Below are 23757 nucleotides of genomic sequence, written 5' to 3'. Positions count from 1 at the left end.
ACTGTAGTTGATTTTCAAAATAAAGCACCTGGCAGAATCCACCAGAAATACAATAAAAAATAAAACCTTTTCATTCTTTCTGTGTATGAAATGACAAATAGCCCAGTACCAATCTGCGGCCTGGTGGTTGGGGACTGCTGCAGTAATAGACCAGCACCTGGACTGTTTGGTGAGGGAATGTATTGTTCATGATCAGAGCTAACCTTTCCAAGCGTAGCTTTATATTTTGGTCTATGTAGCTGTCTGGTGTTCGGTCAGGAATGTGGGATACATGGATACTGCAAAGACTTGGCTTTCCTCCAAACTGGTTTGGTAGTTCTATCTTATTCTGTTAAGCAAATCGTAAAGAAATATGGGAGTCAGATGTGCATGTGGTGGAAGGACAAGAGCACCACAGAATAGAATGGCTTTAGACACTCCATGGGAATTTTCAGATGGTTGTAACAAGTGAGTCTAGATCCTTTAATGTTTGCATGATGTAAATAAACTCTGTTTAATGTACTTGCAACAGTGCCTATGGTTTTGTGTAGATGAACATCCACACTCATATTATGTTGTGGATAGATTAGATAGATAATTACTTGTTTTTAGTGTTTGATTCATCTTATTTCATTTGACTTGATTGTATGTACAGTGTACTGCTACTGTTGCAATACCTGGTAGATGGAAGCTTGGGGAGAGTTCTCTGGCCACAGCCCTGGCAATATCTGGCCTAACCTATGGTGGATTATCACAAGGGCTGATAGAGACCCACAGGTCTGGAGACCTGCTTAGGCTGCTGCCACTGCCACCCCACCCAGGCTGGCTGGCTGGCTGGCTGGATGGATGGATGGATGGATGGATGGATGGATGGATGGATGGATGGATGGATGGATGGACATTTGTAGCTGAATTACTCATTACAACTTGCCATTTTGTAGTATAGAGTACTTTTAAACTGTTTTAGCAGTCTCAGGAAAACTGGTGAGCCCTTCCTGCATCCAGTGGAGCTGGGTAGGTAAAGAGAAAGGCAGGGACTTCATAGGCCAGCACATTCTAGAAGAAGCGACAATGTAACAGTGTAAAAAACTTCCAGTTATTTGATACACAGAGATCAGTTTCAGTTCAGTGTTTAATTAATGACCAGAGTGGGCATTTAAATTTTGAAGAACTCTGCTTAGTGATATACAATTTTAGTGAGAAAACGCTACCAAATAAACCATATTCAGTAAAACAAAAAAGCAATAAAAAAAATAGGGGTGACTACACTGTGTGAGTAACTCACTGTGTCTGTGTGCTATTTCAATGTATTTTTGCAGGACGACCCATGCTCGGGCCAAAGCAGAGGCTGCAGATCAGGCTGCCCAGTCAGCTAGTCAGGATTCAGATATTGCCAGGGCTGTGGCCAGAGAACTCTCCCCAAGCTTCCATCAACCAGGTATTGTAACAGTAGCAGTACACTGTACATATAATCAAGTCAAATGAAATAAGATGAATCAAATGCTAAAAACAGGTAATAATCTATCTGTTAGCTCCCAAGTAGTCAAGTACAAGTCAAGGACACAGTGTAGGACAAAATCACTTATCACAGTAAAAAGTCTGTCTTGAACCTTCTGTGTAGAGTATATTACCTGTGAAGATGTACTGTTGTCAGCTGTGACAAGTTCTGTTATGAGTTCTCATCAGTGACGCTCAGCATGCTGGGAAGCTTTAGCTGGTTTGGTGAAGAAGACGTTGAGGGCTGGCTTAAAAAAACACTGAAGCCAAAAAAACAGCATCACTGTGAAATCATAGATGCAGATTTCAGATACACACTGACCTATCTTCTTGCTGGAGAGCCTGCTTAGGATTTCTCGTTAGCTGAGTATGCACCACTACCCAAGGAAAAGCAAGTTTATCTTATGCCTGTAGCTACAGCACAAAATCTGACCATTAACTATAAATGACAACCTAGCTGGGCAAATCAACGACCAGACTGGCAGTTTACTCGCTAATATAGCAGCACACCATAGAACCCCTCATCTTTCAGGGACCAATAAGTGGACATAGGCTAGTGCTAGGGTGTACATGTAGTGATTTGACTGGTCAGACGTTCCAAAACTACACATGGCAATAACCATGATTCTGTCAAAGCAGTTGACATTGAAGCCCCTCAGTTCATCAGAGGGGAAGGTACAGGTAAATAGTACAGTTCAATGGACTTTAACACTTCGGCCTTCTAAGTGAAATATATAGGAGTCAGTTAAAAAGGTTGTATAAAAGCCTAATACCGAGAGAATTTTGTAGTGACAGCATTCAACGTACAGTCATGGAAAAAAATATTAGACCACCCTTGTTTTCTTCAATTTCTTGTTCATTTCAATGCCTGGTACAACTAAAGGTATATTACCTAAAGAATACAATGAACACAACAAAAAAAATGCAGCTGATTAGTTAATACTCCATGTCCTATTTGACAAGCTTAAGCTTACTAGTATTCCTAGAGTATATAAGAGGCCATTTCATGTTATAAGCAGCACCTGCATATGCAAAGGCCTGGACTGGTTTCCGACTTACATTCAAGTTGTAGCACAACTCAGAAGTTGTCAGCTCTCACATAATGCCTAAAACAAAAGAATTCTGTGAAACCACAAAGGCAGCCATCTTGACACTGCGGAAAATTGACATGAGTGAGAGACAGGCAGCAAAAAAACTGAGGATCTCCAAGACAGCCATTCATTACACCAAGACAAAAACAAGCCTAACATGGCACTACCAAATTGCTAGCTGGTCGCGGCATGAAATGTCTTTGTACCCCACGAGATGACTATGCACTCATCTGTTCCTGGTGCCAGGAATTGTCGTCAGACCTCCAGGGACCTTAAAAATGAGTGGGCGCTGTCGAGAAATGTGAGTTGTTCAGCAAGGACAGTTGAAACCGAATTCTTGAAGCTGGTCTGATGTCACACAGGGCATGGAAGAAGCCCTTCATCAATGAAAGGCAGAGGAAAGCCCGGTTACTCTTTGCTGGGGATGACAAGGATTGGACTGTTGATGATTGGGCTAAAGTTCTCTTCAGTGATGAATCCAACTTTCAGTTGATGCCCACTCCAGCCAACTTACTGGTTAGGATAAAGCCTGGAGAAGCCTACAAACCAGACTGTCTTGTTCCTACAGTAAAACATTGGGGTGGATGACGATCAGGGGTTCTTTCAGTATGGGTGGAACAAGGCAAATGCAATTGTGTGAAGGGCAAATGAACCAGGTCATGTACAGGGCTACTCTTGAACACAGTCTTCTTCCAAAACTCTTTCCTGCCTCGAATGACTGGATTTTCCAACAAGACAATGCCCCTTGCCACACACAGCAAGGTCAGTTTAAAGCCTGGATGGAGAACCAAAACATTGGGACCATGCCTTTGCCTTCTCAATCACTAGGTCTAAATCCAATTGAAAACCTGTGGAAAGTCATCAAACACAAAATGGAGAACCACAAGCCCCAAAACAAAGCAAATTTGTTTGAACTTGTGCAACAGGAATGGGCTGCTGTGACAGCAGAACAATGTCAGAAGCTGGTGGACAGCATGTCAAGATGCATGGCTGCAGTCATCAGAAACAATGGTTCTGCAATTAAGTGCTAACTCCTGTGTGTATCATGTGACTAAAATTGACAGAAAAGAAAACAGAATGCCTAAAAGCACTGTTTTTGGCAGTGCAGTGCCATAGCTATTGATGTAAGAACTTAAGTGATTTTGGTTATTTTCAAGAAAACCGTTGAAAATGGCTAGATATCAGCTCTTAAATTAAACTCTTATGAACAATTTTTGTTGTTATCATTATATTTGTCAAAACAAATGTACCTTTAGTTGTACCGGGCATTAAAATGAACAAGACATTGAAGAAAACAAGGGTGGTCTAATACATTTTTCCATGACTGTATATAAAGGCTTCCCCATAACTCTCAATACATTTGCAGAAATGGAGTAAAATCAATATGTTCAGTAGCCTAACCCTAACCCTGGAGATGGGGTCTATTCCTCCTGAAATCCACCACCATCACTTTGGTCTTAGAGGTATTCAGCTGCTAGTGGTTTGAGCTGCACCATCCCACGAAGACCTCCACCAGGCAACTTTACTCCTCCTCCTGTCCATCCTCGACGCATCCAACAATCACAGTATCGTCCGAGTACTTCTGCATGAGCAGAGCTCAGACTCATACTAGAAGTCAGATGTGTAGAGCGTGAACAGAACAGGGGAGAGCACAGTGCTGTGAGGCGCTGCCGTGCTGCTGACCAGAGTGTCCGATGTGCAGCCGCGTAGTGTGATGAACTGCGGCCTGTCAGTGAGGTAGTCTCCAATGCGGGAAATAAGGTGTGAGTCCACTTCCCTGCTGCTCAGCTTGTCTTCAACTTCAGCTTTATTGTCATTCAGCAATGCATGTAGTACACAATTAAACAAAATGACGTTTCTCACATCATGAATGTGCAGAGATCTCAGCTTTTGCCTGAGAATGTTGATATGCTGATCTTCCTTAAAAAATACATGTAAATCCCATGTAACTGGGAACACATGCAAGCTTTAGTTTGTTTATTTGAACACATTTTGTTTATTTGTATTTTTCATTTAGTTATTTTGATGTGGTGTTTGTTTTGAAAATCCATTTTTTTCTTTTTTTTGTTGTTTATGATAAAATAGAATTTCAGTTGAAATTTTAAGAAGAGGACATATGCATTGTATTGTACAGCTTACCCTACCTCAGAGAAATAAAAAAGGATTCTCTTTATTTTGTTAAAGATAAGAGAAAATGTAATTTGTAGTTTTTATGTCTAAATATGTATATGTTTTTAAAATATGCATTAATTGCATAGTTATTCTACTAAAATTCTGTTTTAAAAAATCATGAGGAAATCGTATCATTAACCTAGTATTGGAAATTGTATCGAATTGTGAGTTGAGTGTATCGTTACATCCCTAGTGGCCAATGATGAGTTTCTGGCCACTCCACACCTCCCTTATTGTTTTCTGCTGGAATTTCATCTCCAGCTTCCTTCTGTAGTTCTCCTTGCCCTCAGTAATCTTGTCTTTCAGCTCCTTCTGAATCTTCTTCAACTCCTCCCTATCTCTGCTCATAAAGGCTACCTTCTTTCTGTTCAGTGTGCTTTGATGATTTTACTCATCCAGGATTTCTTATTGGGAAAACGACACACTGTCCTGGTTAGGATCCCCTGTCCATGCTGAAATTTACATAGTCTGTAATGTAGTCCATTAATCCATCTATGTCCTCAGTGTGAGCATAGCAAGAGAACATCCCAGTCTGTCACCTCAAAACATCCCTACACAGTCTCCAGAGCATCCTGTGACCACTTCTGAATAGGTTTGTTGATCAGTGGTTGCTGCTGGGCTGCAGGAATGTAGATGGGCTTGAAATGGACCAGACTGTGATCTGATCTGTCCATGGGAAGGAGCGCTATGGAACTGTATGGTTCCTTAACATTAGCATACAGACTGCCTGTCCCTCCTCTCCCAGACAAGGAAACACACAAGACACAGGGAAAAGGAAAACAAAAAAAACAAACAAAAAAAACCCCCTAAACTATGACAACTATAAAATCAGAGAATATGTAAAAAAAAAAAAAAAAATTAAATCAGTGTTACGTACATCAGAATACTTGCATGATGAGCAGCATAGAATAATTTCAGTCAAGAGTTGGGATTTAAGTTATGATGGAGTGACATTTTTATTTTCTTTGAAACTAGAAGAGCCCACAAAACAAAGAATGTGTGACTAGACTATAACTTGCTTTTATCTTTATTCTGTAGGTCTGTAGCTTTATTATGTTTGATGTTATTGCAGGTCCTGACTACCTAAGGCAGAAGTATAATGAGCCACTAGAATTGAAGGAAGTTCCTGTAGAGGAAAAAAAGGAGAAATCTCCATCAGGGAGCCCTCACTTCTACCGGAAAGGCACAACACCCACCCAGTCTCCATCTCAGAGCCCAGGTCCCAGCCCTAGTGCTTCACCCACTGCTGTTAAAAAGACCTTTATCAGCAATAAAACTCCTGCAACTGTTGCTTCCACAAAGCCTGCTGTGAATGAGAACAAAGCCGTAACAGCTGAATCCTTGACAGCAGGTAAGCAGCTTGAGTTTTTGTTAAACTGACTAACACGTCTTTCTCATAAAAACGTCATGCATTAGCAATTAATGTCATAAGTTGATAGTTTCATCACTAACAATATCAATACAGTTTACATTAAATACATTTATATTTACAGCACCTGTCAAAAACTCGGGCTTATCCACTCATCCAAAGATTTTTAATGATTTTCACTATTTTCTACAGTGTAGAACAACACTGTATGCAGTCAAACTGTGAAATAACACATTATGATTGATGTAATAAGCAAAATGTGTGAACAAAGCAAATTTTGTTGTAAATATTACATTCTTTAAATGAGCCACCTTGTCACCTTTGACAAAGTTTTGTCCAGTCTTCATTTACTTAGCAAACTTCATGATGTTGTCATCTGGAGCTTTATCTACAGTCTTGCAGGAGTTCCACTATGCCAAGCACTTGCTGGCTACCTTTCTTTCACTCTGTGGTTCAAGTTATTCCAAATCTTCTCAGGTGGTTTTGGATGGGTAATTAAGGAATCCAAGTCATCTGATGCAGCACTCTGTCACTATGGATGTTACTCAGATAGCCCTTACAGTACCTGGAGTTGTATAATGGTTCATTGTCCTGTGGAAAACCAAATGATACTTTTTTCTCAAACCAGATTGTGTGGTGTTTCGCTGCAAAATCTCCACAGTGCTGTTTCAGCACTGGAGAAGGGCCAGTCTGCACCAGATAGTGATTGATAAATTGTTTTGTATTGGGGGAACATTTGCATGCAGCGAGAGGAGCACAGTCATTAAAATGTCATAGTTTTATGCATCTGGCCCCAAGTCTGCTCCACTTGCACACAATTTGAGAACTGGTGGTCTAGGGTTCTCAGAATATTTTTTTTTCTATTTTTTCACAGACAACATGACAGATTCATTGCGCTTAAGTAACACAAAACTTGACTGGCAAGCTAGCTCCTCTCATCTTAAGATTTTTTTTTTTTTTTAAACTTTGAAACTGATGCAGTGAATGTAGGTTACAGTTCTCGAGGCTAGTGTTTAGTTAATAAGTACCGTATGTGTAGTAAATTACATAACTGCTATTCTGACTCACCAGATCGGCCACTGGCCGACCATTTCAGTTTGCACTCTCCTTCCTTTCCACTATCTGTGTGTTACTATTTTCTTACTGTAGCCTTATTTCACTTAGCTCTGCCCACGACAACTGTGATTGGTTTAAAGAAATACAAATGAACCAGAATGTTTTTTTCCTTATAGCAGAACAGTAGTGTGATGCAGCCTGACCATTATGTTCTAACGAAGGGGCTGGCTTAGTTAGACTACACAGATGCTAACTCTGACTTACTGCTGTCACTTTCTTGCTAGCCAAGTTGGTTGGGTTAACCCAGTGTTTCTCAAAGTGTGGGGCGCAGAGGCATGGCAGTGTGGGCGCGAGCAACTGGGAGGAAAAGGTCCATCTACATGTAACTAATTAGCTGAACTATTGTTTTAACATTGGCCTGTTGTTTGTGGCATACAACAATACTCAAAGTGCGCTGGCCATTTCTCAATACCAAGTACGCAAGTCCATACTTGCATGCGAGTTAGTATTTGCATCCATACTTGCGTAGTTGGCAAGTACGGACACAAGTACGAACTTCGAAGTACGGACTTCCAAGAACGGGAGAACACATCATTAATGTGCAATTGGAACACCAACGTACTAGATGACATCACCACCTCGGCTCATCTACTCTAATTATTTTTACCAGGGGTGTCAAACATATGGCCCGCCAGCCAAAACCGGCCCGCCAGATGGTCCATTTCGGCCCGCGGGATGACTTTACAAAGTGTAAAAATTAAAGAGAAGACATTAACTGTAAATTGTAAATTTGTAAAAATGTACATTTTAAATAATTTCTAGACCTTGACAAGTTGTTTTGATCATAAAATAAAATACTAAATTGTTCAGGTCCAGATAACTGTGACTAAATGTTTTGTGCCTTTGTAGATAAACTATGGTCTGTCGTTGCAATGTGCAGCATTTACACATGTGTAAATGATCAACTGAGGCATAATACTGTTGAAATTCAACTTATTTTACATAAAAAATTTCAGGATGATAATAATGTTTTGTCAAAAGATAGTTCATTAAATGTGATCATTTACAGAATGTACTTTTTTGAACTAAAACAAAGGGAAAAAATAGGAGTTGTGGTTATTTATAGGTTATTATGCTCTGATTTTATTGGTGCAGCCCATTTGAGATCAAAGTGGGCTGTATGTGGCCACTGAACTAAAATGAGTTTAACATCCCTTCTCTTTACTGTGAAAAACAACGAAATGGAATCGGATATAATAACGCATGCTGAAGATTTTGGGCCTCTGAAGGGGGACCTGACAGAGAAAGTTTGAGAACAACTGGGTTAACCCCAGCAGACAATGAAGAATATTACTTCTCCTTTGTAATGCTCCTAAACAAACTTATCTCTGTAGCTGGATTTCCATTGTGTGTTTTACATGTAAAATGCAGTTGATTAACATTAATTCTTTAATCTTAGTGCTTTCACTGGCACTTGTCCAGTCTGCAGCGCATAAAGGATTGTGGACACCATTGTTCTTGCGAGTAGGGATGGGTACAGAGCCCCAGGGTGACATATTTTTTATTAAATATTGGTGGGTCAATAACCAATCTTAACTGTTCTGCTATTGGTACTTTAGAGAGCAAGCAGGAGGAGTAGAGGAGCTATGTCACTCACCTGCAGCTCCATGCAGCAGACATAAATGATGGTGCAGGAAAGGGGTAAACATTCAAAAGTATGATTACATTTTGCTACAGCTAATGCAGAAAAATGTTTGTTACACCAAGAGTAACAAGTCAATCAAACGCTCACTCAAGGCTCATCACATTCAGATGGTGGAATGTTTGACTGCTGAGCTCATAGTTCATCCCTCACTAACCAGGTATGTTACGTCTGCTAGTGGCCCAACAGAGTTAATTAGAACATGAGTTAATGATGAAAAGTAAGCATTTCCCAGCCATTTGTGTAACTGTGACTGTGTTCATAAATTAATTCTCTAAATTCAAAGCATCATCTGAGCAATCATTTATAATTTTTGTTTCACTTTCAGACCACAGAGCAGCACAGGATTTAGTGATTTGGGGGGCTGCAGACAAACTGTCTTACCTTATTTTCACTTTTTCTCTGACTGAATGTTAGTGTTAGTGGTAGCACTACTTCAACTGTTTTCTTCATTTTACTTTTTAATATAACAGTAAAAATATTGCCATAGAAAAAGTCTTGCATTAATTTTATACTCAAAAGATAAGAGTGGAAGAGTTTTATCGGCACAATGAACTGACATTTACTTAGTATCTGTCCAAGATGGTTCTTTTCATGACATAAATAATGCTGGAGAGTTTAATGAAACAAATTGCATCACATTTTTATTTTATTAAAATGTGAATAAAACCTGTGACTATGTCCAAAAATGATTACTTGTCATTATTGTAGTTATTTTAAATTTCAGTTGTCACATTAAAGTATATACTAGTGACTAAATTGATTAAAAACAATGTCCCTGCAGTATGCTACTGAAGAATGTACACTACCAGTTAAAAAGTTTTGGACACACCTTCTCATTTCATGGTTTATCTTTATTTTCATGACAGTTTACATTGTAGATTCTCACTGAAAGCATCAAAATGTCAGGGTTGCTGCTTGGCCCCCAGTTCAGTCTGTTTCTCTCAACCTCTTTCCTTTATCTTCCTCCCTCTCTCCCTCCTTCTGTCCCTCTCTCTCCCCCATGGCTTCATCTCTGTCTGTCTCTGATCCATGTCGCTCATGTTCTGTCTTGGTCTCTCATCCTCTTCTCCCTCACTTTGTAATCCCTCACTTTGTGATCCCTAGATTTTATGTTGTTTGGTTCTCCAGTCTCCTGACTTCTCCTGTGACCAGTTTCTGTTCTGCTCAGCCTTATTGTTTGATTTAATGAAACTCCTTGCTTGCACCTGTGTGTCTGCACTTGGGTTCTCTGACCCCCCCTCCCCCGTGACAAAAAACTATGAAGTGAAGTGAAAAACATTTCAGGTGTCTACCTTATAAAGCTTATCGAGAGAATGCCAAGAGTGTGCAAAGCACTAGTCTAAGCAAAAGGTGTCTACTTTGAAGAATCTGAAATATAAAGCATGCTTTGACTTATTTCAGACTTTTTTGTTTACTACATAATTCCATATGTGTTCATAGTTTTAATGCCTTCAGTGAGAATCTACAATATAAATAGTTATGAAAATAAAGAGAAAACATTATATGAGAAGGTGTGTCCAAACTTTTGACTTGTAGTGTATATAGTATGGATGAGAAAACAAAGCATCTTAAGTCTGTACTTAAATTGTTAAGGTTTTTTGTGAAAAAAGAAAGAAGAAAAAACTATTAAGAAGTACTGATAAAAGTGTCAGTAAAGTACCAGATTGATAAGCAGTATCAGAGTAGGAGTACCATTAACATCTTTACGATACCCAACCTTACTTGTGAGATCAAATTTTTGAACTCCAAGCAGTTCCTGTTCCTGCAACATCAGTAATTGTAACAGCAGCATGATGAATACCAGCACTGAGTCAGGCAACAACAATTTCAGGAGGAGCAGTGACTTTAGCAGTATCTGTAACTTCAACATCAGCGATTGAGGACTGTGTCTAGACAGCATTACTGTGGCTAGAGGAAATCTGTTTGATTCAAATAGTTAATTTATGTGTACATACAAACAGAAATTGTAGTCTAGTTACATTTTGCAATGTAAATGACAAAAATATTTTGTTATGCATTTATTTTGTTTTCTGTACTGGTGAATTTGTTTTTAACTATGTAACCTGTTTAAGCTTACTACAACATCACCAGTTATTTTTGCAACAAATATGGTGAGCAGCAGCTATACCTGTAGCAGCGGTAGTGTTGTTGAAGTGACATGGTAAGTGGCAACAGATTTTTCAGGAACATGTTCAGCAGTCACACTAACTCTAACAACAATATGGTAAACAGGAGCACTCCAACAACACGGCAACCAGCAGTGTAGTTGTAAGAGAGCAAGTGGCTGAGAAATAAGGTTTCTTGAGTTTAACTGTGCAGAATAGTAGCTTCATTACTAGTTATTTATCAGTGGTTCTCTGTCATTATCACCCTGTTTGTGTGCATGGTATTAAGTGAAGCACCTGCTTGTTCAAGTTTAAGTTATAAAATTAAACATGATAGTGTTTAAATGAAGCACAGCAGAACTAGGTAACAGAAATTTTTCAATGTCCACAATGTCTACACTCCCCTCCAAAAGTATTAGAACAATGAGGCCTTTAATTCCTTTATTTTTGGTGTAGACTGAAAACATTTGGGTTTGACATCAAATGATGAATATGAGACAAGAGATCAACATTTCACCTTTTATTTCCAGGTATTTACATCTGAATCTGATACACAACTTACAAGATAGCACCTTTTGCTTGAACCCACACATTTTTCATGTGAGCAAAAGTATTGGAGCATGTGACTGATAGGTATGTTTTGTTGCCCTGGTGTGTCTTAGTACATTGATTATTCAAACAATAAATAGCGCTCAACATCTACGTTCAGATTTGGATTTTGCCTGTGCAGACTGCATCTATAACTAGATGTCTAACCAACATGAAAACCAGAGCGCTGTCTAAGGGTGAAAAACAAGCAATTGTGAAGCTGAGAGAAGATTGAAAATCAACCAGAGCCATTGCACAAACATTGGCCATAGTCAGTACAACCATTTGGAATCTCTTGAAGCAGAAAGAAACCACTGGTGTACTAAGCAACAGACGTCGATTGGGTAGACTAAGAAAAATAGCAGTAGTTAACGACAGAAACATGGTGAGAGCTGTGAAGAAAGACCCTAAAACAACTGTTAGTGACATCAGCAACAGCCTCCAGTAAGCAGGAGTGAAAGTATCATAATCTACTGTTGACAGAAGACTTCATGAACAAAAGTACAGAGGCTGCACCAGAAGATGCAAACCACTCATTAGCGAGAAGAATAGGAAGCCCAGGCTGGAATATGCCAAAAAGTACAGAGATGATCCTCAAAAATTCTGGGACAAAGTTGTATGTACTGATGAGATGAAGATTAGACTTTACCAAAGTGATGGAAAGGCTTAAGTTTGGAGAAAGAAAGGATCTGCTCGTGATCCCAAACATACAAGCTCATCTATAAAACACAGTGGAGGTAATGTCATGGCTTGGGCTTGTATAGCTTCTTCTAGGATGGGCTCATTAATCTTCATTGATGATGGAACACATGAGAGGTCTACAGACACATTTTGTCTGTCAATTTAAAGAAGGATGCGACCAAACTGATTGGGAGATCCTTCATTGGGTAGTAAGATAATGATTCAAAACACACTGCCAAAACAATACAAGGACTTCATTAGGGGAAAGAGATGGAAGGTTTTAGACTGGCCAAATCAATTTCCAGACTTAAACCCTATAGAGCTGCATTTTACCTGCTAAAGAGGAGACTGAAGGGAGTAACCCTCCAAAACAAACAACAACTGAAAGAGGCTGTGGTGAAAGCCTGGAAAGCATCACAAAAGAAGAATACAAAAGTTTGGTGATGCCAGTGGGTCACAGGCTTGATGCAGTTATTGCAAGCAAATGATTTGCTTAATATTAAGTCTATTTTATGTCTGTCTGATCTGATACTTTTGCTTACCTAAAAATTTGGTGTTCCATTAGAAATAATGCTATCTTCTAAGTTGTGTATCAGGTCCTCCTCTCCACACTCATTGATGTTGGCATTTCAGGATCAGATGTACATCACTTTAGATAAAAGCGTTTGCTAAATGAAATTGTAAAATTGTAGAATCCAGATGTAAATACCTGGAAATAAGAGCTGAAATATTGATCTCTTGTCTCATATTCAACTTGTGATCTCAAACCCAAATGTTTTCAGTCTACAACAAAAATAGACGAATTGGCCCCACTGTTCCAATACTTTTGGAGGGGAGTGTAATTACCATTACTTGGATAACTGAGAATCTACACAGAAATCTTGTACAAAATAGATTGTAATTATGTTACAATCAGTATGATGAATTATTATCAAAAACAGAACAATTCTATTTATAGCTGTCACTCATCCATTCAGTGGCAGTGAATTACCATGCAATTAGCTGGGGTCATACAGCTTGTGATCATTTGACAAATTCCGCTACCCTCTGAGCCACACCTGTCTGAATCAAAATGCTGAAAACACTTTGCGCTGGTTCTTTGGTTAGCTCTTACCTTTCTCTCTTCTGTTCAACAGGCATAACGAAAGCAGCATCAAAACTTTCTCTCAGACAGGACGTGAGGCAGCAGGAATCTCCTCCAGCAGTGACACCAGCTATTACTACAACAGTTAGCAGTTACCCCAGCAATGGGCAGATTCACTCCCAGTACCATGGTTACTACGTCAAGGCAGATATTAAGGTTTCACCACCTGAAGAACCAGTTGGCGTGGAGGAAGACCTTTCCCTATCAAGCCTGGCACGCTTGCCACCACCTGCCAAACTGAATCGGGCACCACTACCATCCTTGATGGCTAGTAGCCCTTCACCAGTTCCACCAAAAGAGAGCACCAAAGCACCACATCCTCTGAAGCCAAAGAAAACGGAATCATCCAAACCAAAGAGCCTCCTAGATACTAAGAAAGCTAGTATAGAAATGGCTCCTGATATTATTGAGGAGGAGTTGGTGAGTTACCGTACATATTTGATTTTTCAGTGTATTAATGTGTAATTTTGCTGTGCCTAGCAGGAATAAAACCGACATAATACATGCTGTCTATGTTAATGCCAGCTGTCTCAAGCTTGGTTAGGTCAGCAAGGGTATGAGTCTATTACAGCAACGTGATTGTGCAGCTACTGGGTTACAGGTTCAGTGCAGAGCAGCATTTTCCTCAGTATTTGAGGGACAACAACTTATACATAATGATGTGCCTGAGGGTACTGATGGTGAGGAATTTGTTTTTGTACTATTCATAAACTAAATGCTATTATTCTGAAATGCACATTGATCAGAACTGTCCAGTTAGTGGACCCGGAGAAGTTAGGATTGATAAGGAAATCTGTATCTCAGCTTCCTAAACCCTTCTGCTTTGAGCACATAAGTAATTTTCCAGTAAATTTATAATGTGTGCTCTTCTGAAAAACACCAACCACTGCCGAAGAAAAGAAGTGCCACATTTTCCAAAAGCCAATGGCACCAAAACAGTGGAACAACTCACTCTTTGAATAATAACCATATTGCAATACATGCATAACTGCATTAGTGATTACTGTGCTGACTACTTTGAATTTGGTATATGTCTCTCTAAGAAGTTAGAATGGGCTTTGTACAAAACAACACAGTATGAACAGGAAATATACCAGTGTACACTGAGCAAATCAGATTTTTCTGACATCTGTAAATGAATGTAAATGTTTCCAGCATATCAACTTCATCGTCAACATCAAGTCCACTGTAATGAGATAATTGTTATTCACATCACCTCTCAGTGGGTTTAATGTTGTAGCTGATTGTGTATTTTGTGTGTTTGTTGTTGTTAATACTATGTTTTGAAAATACTACAAGCAAAACCCATGCATTGCATGGTTAACAAGTTGGATTGGGAATCCAAAACTTTGTCAGTATTGTCATTGTCTTGAAGAGTTGTACTGTTGTACAAATACACTATATTGCCAAAAGTATTTGCTCACCCATCCAAATTATCAGAATCAGGTGTTCCAGTCACTTCCATGGCCACAGGTGTATAAAATCAAGCACCTAGGCATGCAGACTGCTTTTACAAACATTTGTGAAAGAATGGGTCGCTCTCAGGAGCTCAGTGAATTCCAGCGTGGAACTGTGATAGGATGCCACCTGTGCAACAAATCCAGTCGTGACACTTCCTCGCTCCTAAATATTCCACAGTCAACTGTCAGCTGTATTATAAGAAAGTGCTGAGGCGCATAGTGCGAAGAGGTCGCCAACTTTCTGCAGAGTCAATCGCTACAGACCTTCAAACTTCATGTGGCCTTCAGATTAGCTCAAGAACAGTGCTTCAGCAGAGAGCTTCATGGAATGGGTTTCCGTGGCCGAGCAGCTGCATCCAAGCCATACATCACCAAGTGCAATGCAAAGCGTCAGATGCAGTGGTGTAAAGCCACTGGACTCCCGAGCAGCGGAGACACATTCTCTGGTGTAACGAATCACGCTTCTCCATCTGGCAATCTGATGGACGAGTCTGGGTTTGGCGGTTGCCACGAGAACCATACTTGCCGGACTGCATTGTGCAAAGTGTAACGTTTGGTGGAGGGGGGATTATGGTGTGGGGTTGTTTTTCACGAGCTGGGCTTGCCCCCTTAGTTCCAGTGAAAGGAATTCTGAATGCTTCAGCATACCAAGACATTTTGGACAATTCCATGCTCCCAACTTTGTGGGAACAGTTTGGAGCTGGCCCCTTCCTCTTCCAACATGAGTGTGCACCAGTGCACAAAGCAAGGTCCATAAAGACATGGATGACAGAGTCTGGTGTGGATGAACTTGACTGGCCTGCACAGAGTCCTGACCTCAACCCGATAGAACACCTTTGGGATGAGTTAGAGCGGAGACTGAGAGCCAGGCCTTCTGGTCCAACATCAGTGTGTGACCTCACAAATGCGCTTCTGGAAGAATGGTCAAAAATTCCCATAAACACACTCCTAAACCTTGTGGACAGCCTTCCCAGAAGAGTTGAAGCTGTTATAGCTGCAAAGGGTGGACCGATGTCATATTGAACCCTATGTATTAGGAATGGGATTACGTTCATATGCGAGTCAAGGCAGGTGAGCGAATACTTTTGGCAATATATTGTATGTTAATTAATCCATTTACTTATTATTTATGTATTTTTCAAGTTACTTCAGTGTACATTTTAACAAAAAAATGCAGTGCAGCTACAATACAATACAAATCTAACATAAAACACAAACATGTTTTTAGAAAGCATTCTCTGTCAGTGAAAGATACATATTCCCCTTCGCAAAATTCATAATACAATGGCTATCCCCGCATGGTCTATCACTGCTGTAAAGTTGTTGTAAGTAGAGCTGGAAGATTTAAGGAAAATGTCTGGCTTGCCACTATTTCACTGTAAGTATCTGTAACAGCTACATACAGTCAGGTCCATAAATATTTGGAGATTGACATAATTTTCTGCCTTTCGGCTCAGTATACCACCACAATGTTTGTGAAATGAAACAATCAAGATGTGCTTTTAGTGCAGACTTTCAGCTTTTATTTGAATGTATTTACATCCATATCAGGTGAACAGTGTAGGAATTACAACACATTTTATATGTGCCTTCCACCTGTTTAAAAGACCAAAAGTAATTGGACAATTGGCTGCTTAACTGTTCCATGGTCAGGTGTGTGTTATGCCCTCATTATTTCATTTACAAGGAGCAGATGAAAGGTCTAGAGTTCATTTCAAGTGTGGTATTTGCATTTGGAAACTGGCGAGGTCAACTCTCAATATGAAGTCCAAAGAGCTATCACTATTAGTGAAGCAAGCTATCATTAGGCTGAAAAATCAAAACAAATACATCAGAGAGATAGCAAAACAAAACAAAGTGTGGCCAAATCAACTGTTTGGTACATTCTTCAAAAGAAAGAATGCACTGGTGAGTTCAACAATGCCAACAGACACAGAAAACCCCCCAAAAAACAAGTGTGGTAGATGTCAGAAGAATCCTTTCCCTGGTCAAGAAAAACCCCTTCACAACAGTTGACCAGACAAAGAACACTCTCCAGGAGGTAGGCGTATCTGTGTCAAAGTCAACAACTAAGAGAAGACTTCACCAGAGTGAATAAAGAGGGTTCACCACAAGGTGTAAACCATGGGTGAGCCTCAAAAACGGGAAGGTCAGATTAGAGTTTGCAAAAAAAAAACCAAAAAAAAAAAAACAAAGACCTAAAAAGAGCCTGTGTAGTTCTGGAACAACATCCTATGGACAGATGAGACAAAGATTGACTTGTAGTAGAATGATGAAAAGAGAAGAGTCTGGAGAAGGGAAGGAACTGCTTAAGATCCAAAGCATGCCATCTCATCAGTGAAGCAGTGGTGGTAGAATGATGGCGTGGGCATATATGACTGCCAATGAAACTGGTTCTCTTCTATTTATTGAAGATGTGACTGCTGACAAAAGCAGCAGGATGAATTCTGAAGTGTTTCAGGCAATATTTTCTGCTCATATTCAGTCAAATGCTTCAGAACTCATTGGACGATGCTTCACGGTGCAGATGGACAGTGACCCGAAGCATACAGCGAAAGCAACCAAAGAGTTTTTTCAGGAGAAGAAATGGAATGTTCTGCAGTGGCCAAGCGACTCACCTGACCTGAATCCAACTGAACTGCATTTCATTTGCTGAAGACAACCCTGAAGGGAAAATGCCCCAAGAACAAGCAGGAAGTGAAGACAGCATCTGGTGATGTCTATGGGTTCCAGACTTCAGGCTGTCATTGGCTGCAAAGGATTTGCAACCAAAAATTTAAGGTGACAATTTGATTTATGATTATGTTAGTTTACCTTTGGTCCCTTTAAAAGGTGGAGGGCACATATAAAATGTGTTGTAATTCCTACACCGTTCATCTGATTTGGATGTAAAAATCTTCAAATTAAAGCTGAAAGTCTGCACTGAAAGCACATCTTGATTGTTTCAAATCCATCGTGGTTGTATACGGAGAGGGAATGCAGAAAATTGTGTTAGTGTCTCAATATTTATGAACCTGACTGTAGTTGTTCACTTGGGTTGATAATGATGAACTGCTGGTAAACCACATCTGATTACACCTAACTTGGACATTTGACCAAGGACTCCTAATGATACTGTTGACAGCTGTGTACTTTAGCTGACTCTGCTAATGTTAGCTCCAAAGACTGACATGACGTTTAAGATGATAACCCTAAAATAATGATATGATAAATGACTGTTTACTGTGTGCCAGCTGTTTGTTGTTAACAACTACCAAACTAATGTTAGCTGAAAATAACATGACACAATCAGCTACATTAGAAGGCTTATTTGGAGAAAGACTCAACTTCTCCGAAACAAAAAACCCTCTGTCTTTTCAAACATTAAATTCAGTTTTTGTGCTGAACTGTTCTGTGTACCTACAGTGTTGATCCTCTCTAGATGATAGACTACTGCTAGACGAAATTGCTATCAGCTTTGCAGCAACTGCGTCTGACAGGTAGTTGATGCTGGGATTCTAGATTAAATTTATTAAAATTTATCTGTCTATAGTTGATGTGACGTGCATTAATGAACGGGACAATATTCTGACCATTAACTTTTCCTGTTTCTCCACACAGGGCCCTAACTCAATCTTGGTTGCTCTTGTGATGCTGTTGAATGTTGGTCTAGCAATCATATTTGTTCATTTTCTCACTTGACCAAATCTGAACTCAGGTAAGAATTTTTATGAACCAGTCACTTCCTCAGAATATCAGCCTGTAATAACTGGAGCAGTTTTGTTGTTGCATTATTATTCACAGAGGGTTATGTGGGTAATTTAACTCACATCCAAAACACCTGCACATTTGAAATGTAGGCATATTCTTTTTTTTCTAATGAATCTATCTAATATATTCAGAGCTACAGTCATACTGCTGGCACTACTATTGTCTCATGAACAATGTATACTGACATTTTAGTTTTAAAGACCAGTATGGTTCTACTCTTTGAGACTCTTCCTGCTGTGGCAATGAACCTATGTTAAGTATGACTAGAGCATTGTCTGTAATTCCATAGTAGGTATTAACTCATACTTTACTGAGACCCAACCCCGACCCAAGGACATTGGTTAAACCTGCTCTGTCCTTACATCCTAAAGGATCAATGTACAGTAGCTAAACTGGCTTCGTTACCGTCCTCTGGACCTGGGTTCAATGTGGGTTAGTACTTGTACTTAAAGCTAAAAGGGATACAGCAATAATAATAATAATGGATTAGATTTATATAACGCTTTTCTATTAAGGCATACTGAAAGCGCGTACAATGGATGGATCCATTGTACGCGCTTTCACTCACACACTCACTCTGATGGTGGTAAACTACATTTGTAGCCACAGCTGCCCTGGGGCAGACCAGCGGAAGCTTGGCTGCCAATCCACGCCTTCGGCCCCTCCGACCACCACCAACATTCATACGCATTCATACACCAGTGTGAGTAGCCACAGCAGAGTATGTCTCTCTCTAGAGAATCAATCCATGCTTTTTCCTCTAATGGAACTGCATACAGTGCAGAAGTTCTCAAATCTTAAACAACAATTTAATTTATTCATTATTTCTAACTATTTCCATTTAGCAGTTTGTCAGTGCAGGGAGGAGGAAATGTGTGAATACCTCATGATTTGCAGTTCTGAACATGGTAAAGACTTTTAACTGACAAACTACACTAGTATAATTGCGTAAATAATACACGCTGATCTTTTTACTGTTTACCACTGAACAACTGGAAGGCATTTATTGTGAATAGCCCTTGAAGCAAGATTGACTTGTGGTTTCTTAATAGCAAACAAAAACCCAAAAGTACAAATGACAGCAAATATTGACTGAACGAAAACTGTAAATTTATTAGTGTCAACAGCAAATTAAAACTAGGGGAGCAAACCACAGACCAAGGAAGGTTCTCACTAAGACATAGTTATTATCCTCACAGCCCACCATAGACAAAAGTGTTTTCTGGCATTGCAGAACTACTTGACATGTTTTAAGGATAAGTATACTGTAATATCTGGCTGTTTATCTCAGATGTTCATGTCTTCAGATAGAGTTTCACTTTTAATGAGAAGGCAACAGATGAAAGGTTTTTAGGGTAAGGACTTACTGATGTGTTTAGCAAATGTAACACTATCTCAGGTGTCTTTCCCAAATATGGTAAAGGACCAGACGGAGGCACTAGTGTTACCATAAACTTGACAGCAGCTGACAGCAGCTTAAATGGAAAAATACTACATTGTGAATGTTGTGAATGAGGATCTTTTAACATCATCTCTAACCTTAATATTGACTTAAACAAATGTTGAAAAAATATTTTTAATAATAGCTTTTGAAATATTTTTTAAAAACATAATTTAAAAGTTTTGGTTATAATTTTTTTTAGTTGTCACGTCACCTAACTCTCACCTATATCTGTGTACATGCAAATTATTTATGTCAATTTAAATATTTTGTGTTTTAAAGGTTGGTTACTTTTATTTTATCTGCATAGTTGCAATATGGCCTCATATTCTGAATGTTATTCAGCATAAAAGGAGAATTCTATCCCTAATCTCCCATTTATCTGACCCTGCAGTGGATTCATCTAAATTAGTTGCCGGAGCCGCTAACTCTAAATCCACCAAAGGGGCCTTTTAAAAAATGGTGCCAGAGAGACGAGCAGACACAGGCAAAACGGAGGACTGAAAATAGCCAAGTGGAGGAGGAGGAGGAGAAGAAAAATTGCATGGAGCAGTGAGAGGGGGGGATAAGACAGAGAGAGGAAAAGATGAAACCACCACCAACCCTGGATGGACTTAATGACTGTCTTTGGTGCCTGAGTCCAACCTGATTGGACTGGCGATGATTTGTGACTCCACTCAGCGTGCAGTGAAAGCTAAAGCAGGCAGTAGCTGGTTGGAAATAGGCCCCTTAACTCCAGCTATGGATTCTATATCAACGTTAGAAATAAGAAATAAGAGGGGCCTTAGAGAGCTGAATAAATATGAGTGATTGTGAGGCCTGGCATCTATGCTGCCAATAAATGCCTGCAATGTGTGCCCGCCTGTCGGTAGCTCCATTTCCATCCAACTGTTAAGTATATTTGGAAGTTTTGAAATGCTGCAATAAAAAAGTTTGTGCCTTGTCCAGCTGAGTTGAAGCTAATTTGTTTCTTAATTGATCCATCTAAAGAACAGAGAGCACCTTCACAATGTTAATTTGTTCTGAAAAAGTAACTATTGCTCTTCAGTTCAACTAATGTTGGTCAGATGCCATGCATTCATCAAACAACTACCATGAGATAGACTACTTATACTTTGGAGGTACAATATATGGAGCGTATTTTCAGATTTTGGTAAACATACATGTTTCATAAAACCTTTATGAAAGCCATTTAGAACTGTAGTGCACTATAACTGAACTGTCAGTAACACCAAGATTTAGTTTTTTCAATTGATGCCTTTCCACTGCCACTTGCTCTATGATGTGTTGATTAAGAAGCCATTTCTGTTTCAAGTGAGCAGGGAAAGGTTTTAGCCATGGCAAAGGATCTTTTGTCAGAATTTAATGCTACTTTTCTCTTACATAAAAATCCTCATAAAAGTATTTGGACAGATTTCAAGCTTGTGCATATCACAGTGCACATTTTACACGTCTGTGCTTCTGTGTGCTTCTGCAGTTTGTGTGTGTGTGTGTGTATGTGCGTGCGCGTGTGTGTGTGTGTGTGTGTGTGTGTGTGTGTGTGTGTGTGCCTGACTGAAGCCAACAGCTGCCTTACCCTTTTACAGAGTGACATGGCGTGGGTGAGAGGAGTCCGAGCAGGAATGTGAAGCACTCGGTTGATTTTCCCCTGTGCCAGGTTCTGGGAGAGGGACTCTATTTCTATCAGTCTGTTTATTGATCTGTTCATATCTGTTTTTAACTGTTTCCTTGGGTCTCATCACTGGCTGTTTTTATATACTGAATCAAGTGCAAATTAGACAATCAGAAAAATTTTGTTTGAAAATTAATTGATATTATATTTGGAAAACTACTTGCTATCTGGTTTGTAAGACAGATTTCATTTTGGAACTCAATTCCTGTTTTGATGAATGAATGAAAGATTAACTGACAAGGTAATTTCTGTCTGTTTCAACTAATACTTAGCATTGAAACATGAACTATATTCATATTCCCGCTGTCTGCATTACTTGAACTTCATTTAAAATTGCTATACTCTTAAAGACATATCTTGTTCACCAATATGTTGGAATAGAATAGTGGTATGTTCCAGTGTTTATATTAGAATTTTTTATTGACAGATGAATCGAAGCCCAATTTAATGCATTTAGATCACTCCCTAATTCTCTAAGGAACCCTGTTCTGTTTCACCATCAAATCCCCCCTTGCTCATTGTTTCAATAAATTCAGAAGCTCAGCTGCAGGTTTTTATTGTAGGACCACAATCAATGATTATTTTTATAATTTAGTGTTAGAATAGTAATCCTTGTTCATGTGAAGAATAGCTGTTTTATAACAAGAAAATCCTAAAATCAGACCTACGTATATGTGGTTTTCTTACAAGGCTCAAACATATTTGAATGTTATTACAAATATATATCATTGCTGTTCTCCAAGAACAGTGTAATGTCTCTTATAAGGGGCTGCTTCCTATTGGCAGGTGCAGTTGATTCTACTAGCAGATAAGAAACAGCTAGCTTAGCTTGGGCTAATACTGTACCTTGCAGTACCAACTGCAATGTAGCAGAGGCAACTGTGGCTAAGTGCTAGCCTGTTAAAGCTAGCATGTGAGAGCAGTTATTGCAGCAGCTAGCCCGCTGGTTCACAAGAAAATCTGCCAAAACCTTGCTTTAATGGTTTTGCTTGTCTGATGTATTTGCTCTTCTCATCTTTTCTTTGGTCTAGCTCTCATCAATGCAGGGTTGCTACGTAGTAACACGGTGCAAGAATACAGTGAGAGAGTAAACAACATTTATTAGACTGTGCCAGTTTCATAGTGAAATTAAGCATTAAGGTAGTTTTTTAACAAGATTTTATGTAGAATTATTTTTATTTTAATTATTCAATCATTGAAGTGATCGCATCTGCCCTATTGCAAAACATTAGCCGTAGGCCGAGAGGAAGTGTCTGGAATAAGGGCTGTGTAGTAAAATCAATTGCTGTATTTTCACTAAAGAAATGGATTCCATCTAGGAATACTGAGTAACAGTAACTACTGTGAAGGCATTTCAGTGACAGTGCAGTATTATGTAGATACACACAGCAGTGGCTGTTGTTGCTGCTGCTTCTGTAGGTCTCTAAGAAAAGGAGGGTATCAGTAGGTCGTCAAGCAAGGAGAAGCACACAACAGAAAATGAACAAAGCTAAAAATGTGAATGGATGACAGTTAATGGTACCAGGCCACATCGATACTTGTTAGAGAGTTGGACTACTTCCCTGATCAAGATACATAAAAATCTAAGTGAAATCATGGCATTGTAAAGAGTTTACCTTAATTCTTCCTGATGACCACATACAGTTGGAAACAGAGCTAAAAGACAGCATTAAATTGCTCTTTCAACACTAATATGAGGTCTTAATACCATTTTTCTACTTAAAGCTGACAGCAATATCCTAAACAGTACGACCATGGTTTACTACATTCAGAAATAGCAATTTCATGTGGAGTACTGAATGTGTCTGTAAAATGTACCAGTATACAAAACGGGTTCCATGTATAACATAGTGCTTGCTGATCGTATTTTTCTTTCAACTGTATTCTACATAGCTACTCTCTTTTGGTATATGGAACAAAAAGGCACAACTGCTGACAATTTCGGTGCAAGAAAAATATTTTTGGATTTTTCTTTTACTTGCAGCTGCGATTCTATGCTTTTGTTGAAGGCACTCAGTTCATAATTTTACTTTTTATGGCTGTTGAA

General features: G+C 39.3%; 1 protein-coding gene across 3 annotated transcripts in view; it reads left to right on the top strand.

Annotated features, from left to right (window-relative positions):
• Nucleotides 1–20983, top strand: part of LOC111570366 (junctophilin-1-like) — a 61533-nt gene extending 40550 nt beyond the window's left edge. Inside the window, exons 3-8 of one of the 3 annotated variants that reach the window (XM_023273087.3) lie at nucleotides 1299–1417; nucleotides 5812–6090; nucleotides 13380–13807; nucleotides 18253–18326; nucleotides 18448–18544; nucleotides 20433–20983. In XM_023273087.3, the coding sequence (XP_023128855.1) occupies nucleotides 1299–1417; nucleotides 5812–6090; nucleotides 13380–13807; nucleotides 18253–18258 (832 nt within the window). In that variant the 3' untranslated portion in view covers nucleotides 18259–18326; nucleotides 18448–18544; nucleotides 20433–20983. Of the gene's footprint in view, nucleotides 1–1298; nucleotides 1418–5811; nucleotides 6091–13379; nucleotides 13808–18252; nucleotides 18327–18447; nucleotides 18545–20432 lie in introns of those variants that run through there. The other 2 variants (XM_023273086.3, XM_023273089.3) reach the window with 2 other exon arrangements.
• Nucleotides 20984–23757: the final 2774 nt, after the last annotated feature.

Source organism: Amphiprion ocellaris, chromosome 10, assembly GCF_022539595.1.
Source record: "Amphiprion ocellaris isolate individual 3 ecotype Okinawa chromosome 10, ASM2253959v1, whole genome shotgun sequence".
Taxonomy (NCBI): Eukaryota; Metazoa; Chordata; class Actinopteri; family Pomacentridae; genus Amphiprion; species Amphiprion ocellaris.
Note: the sequence above shows the minus strand (reverse complement) of the source record. Positions and strands in the feature narration are given on the sequence as shown.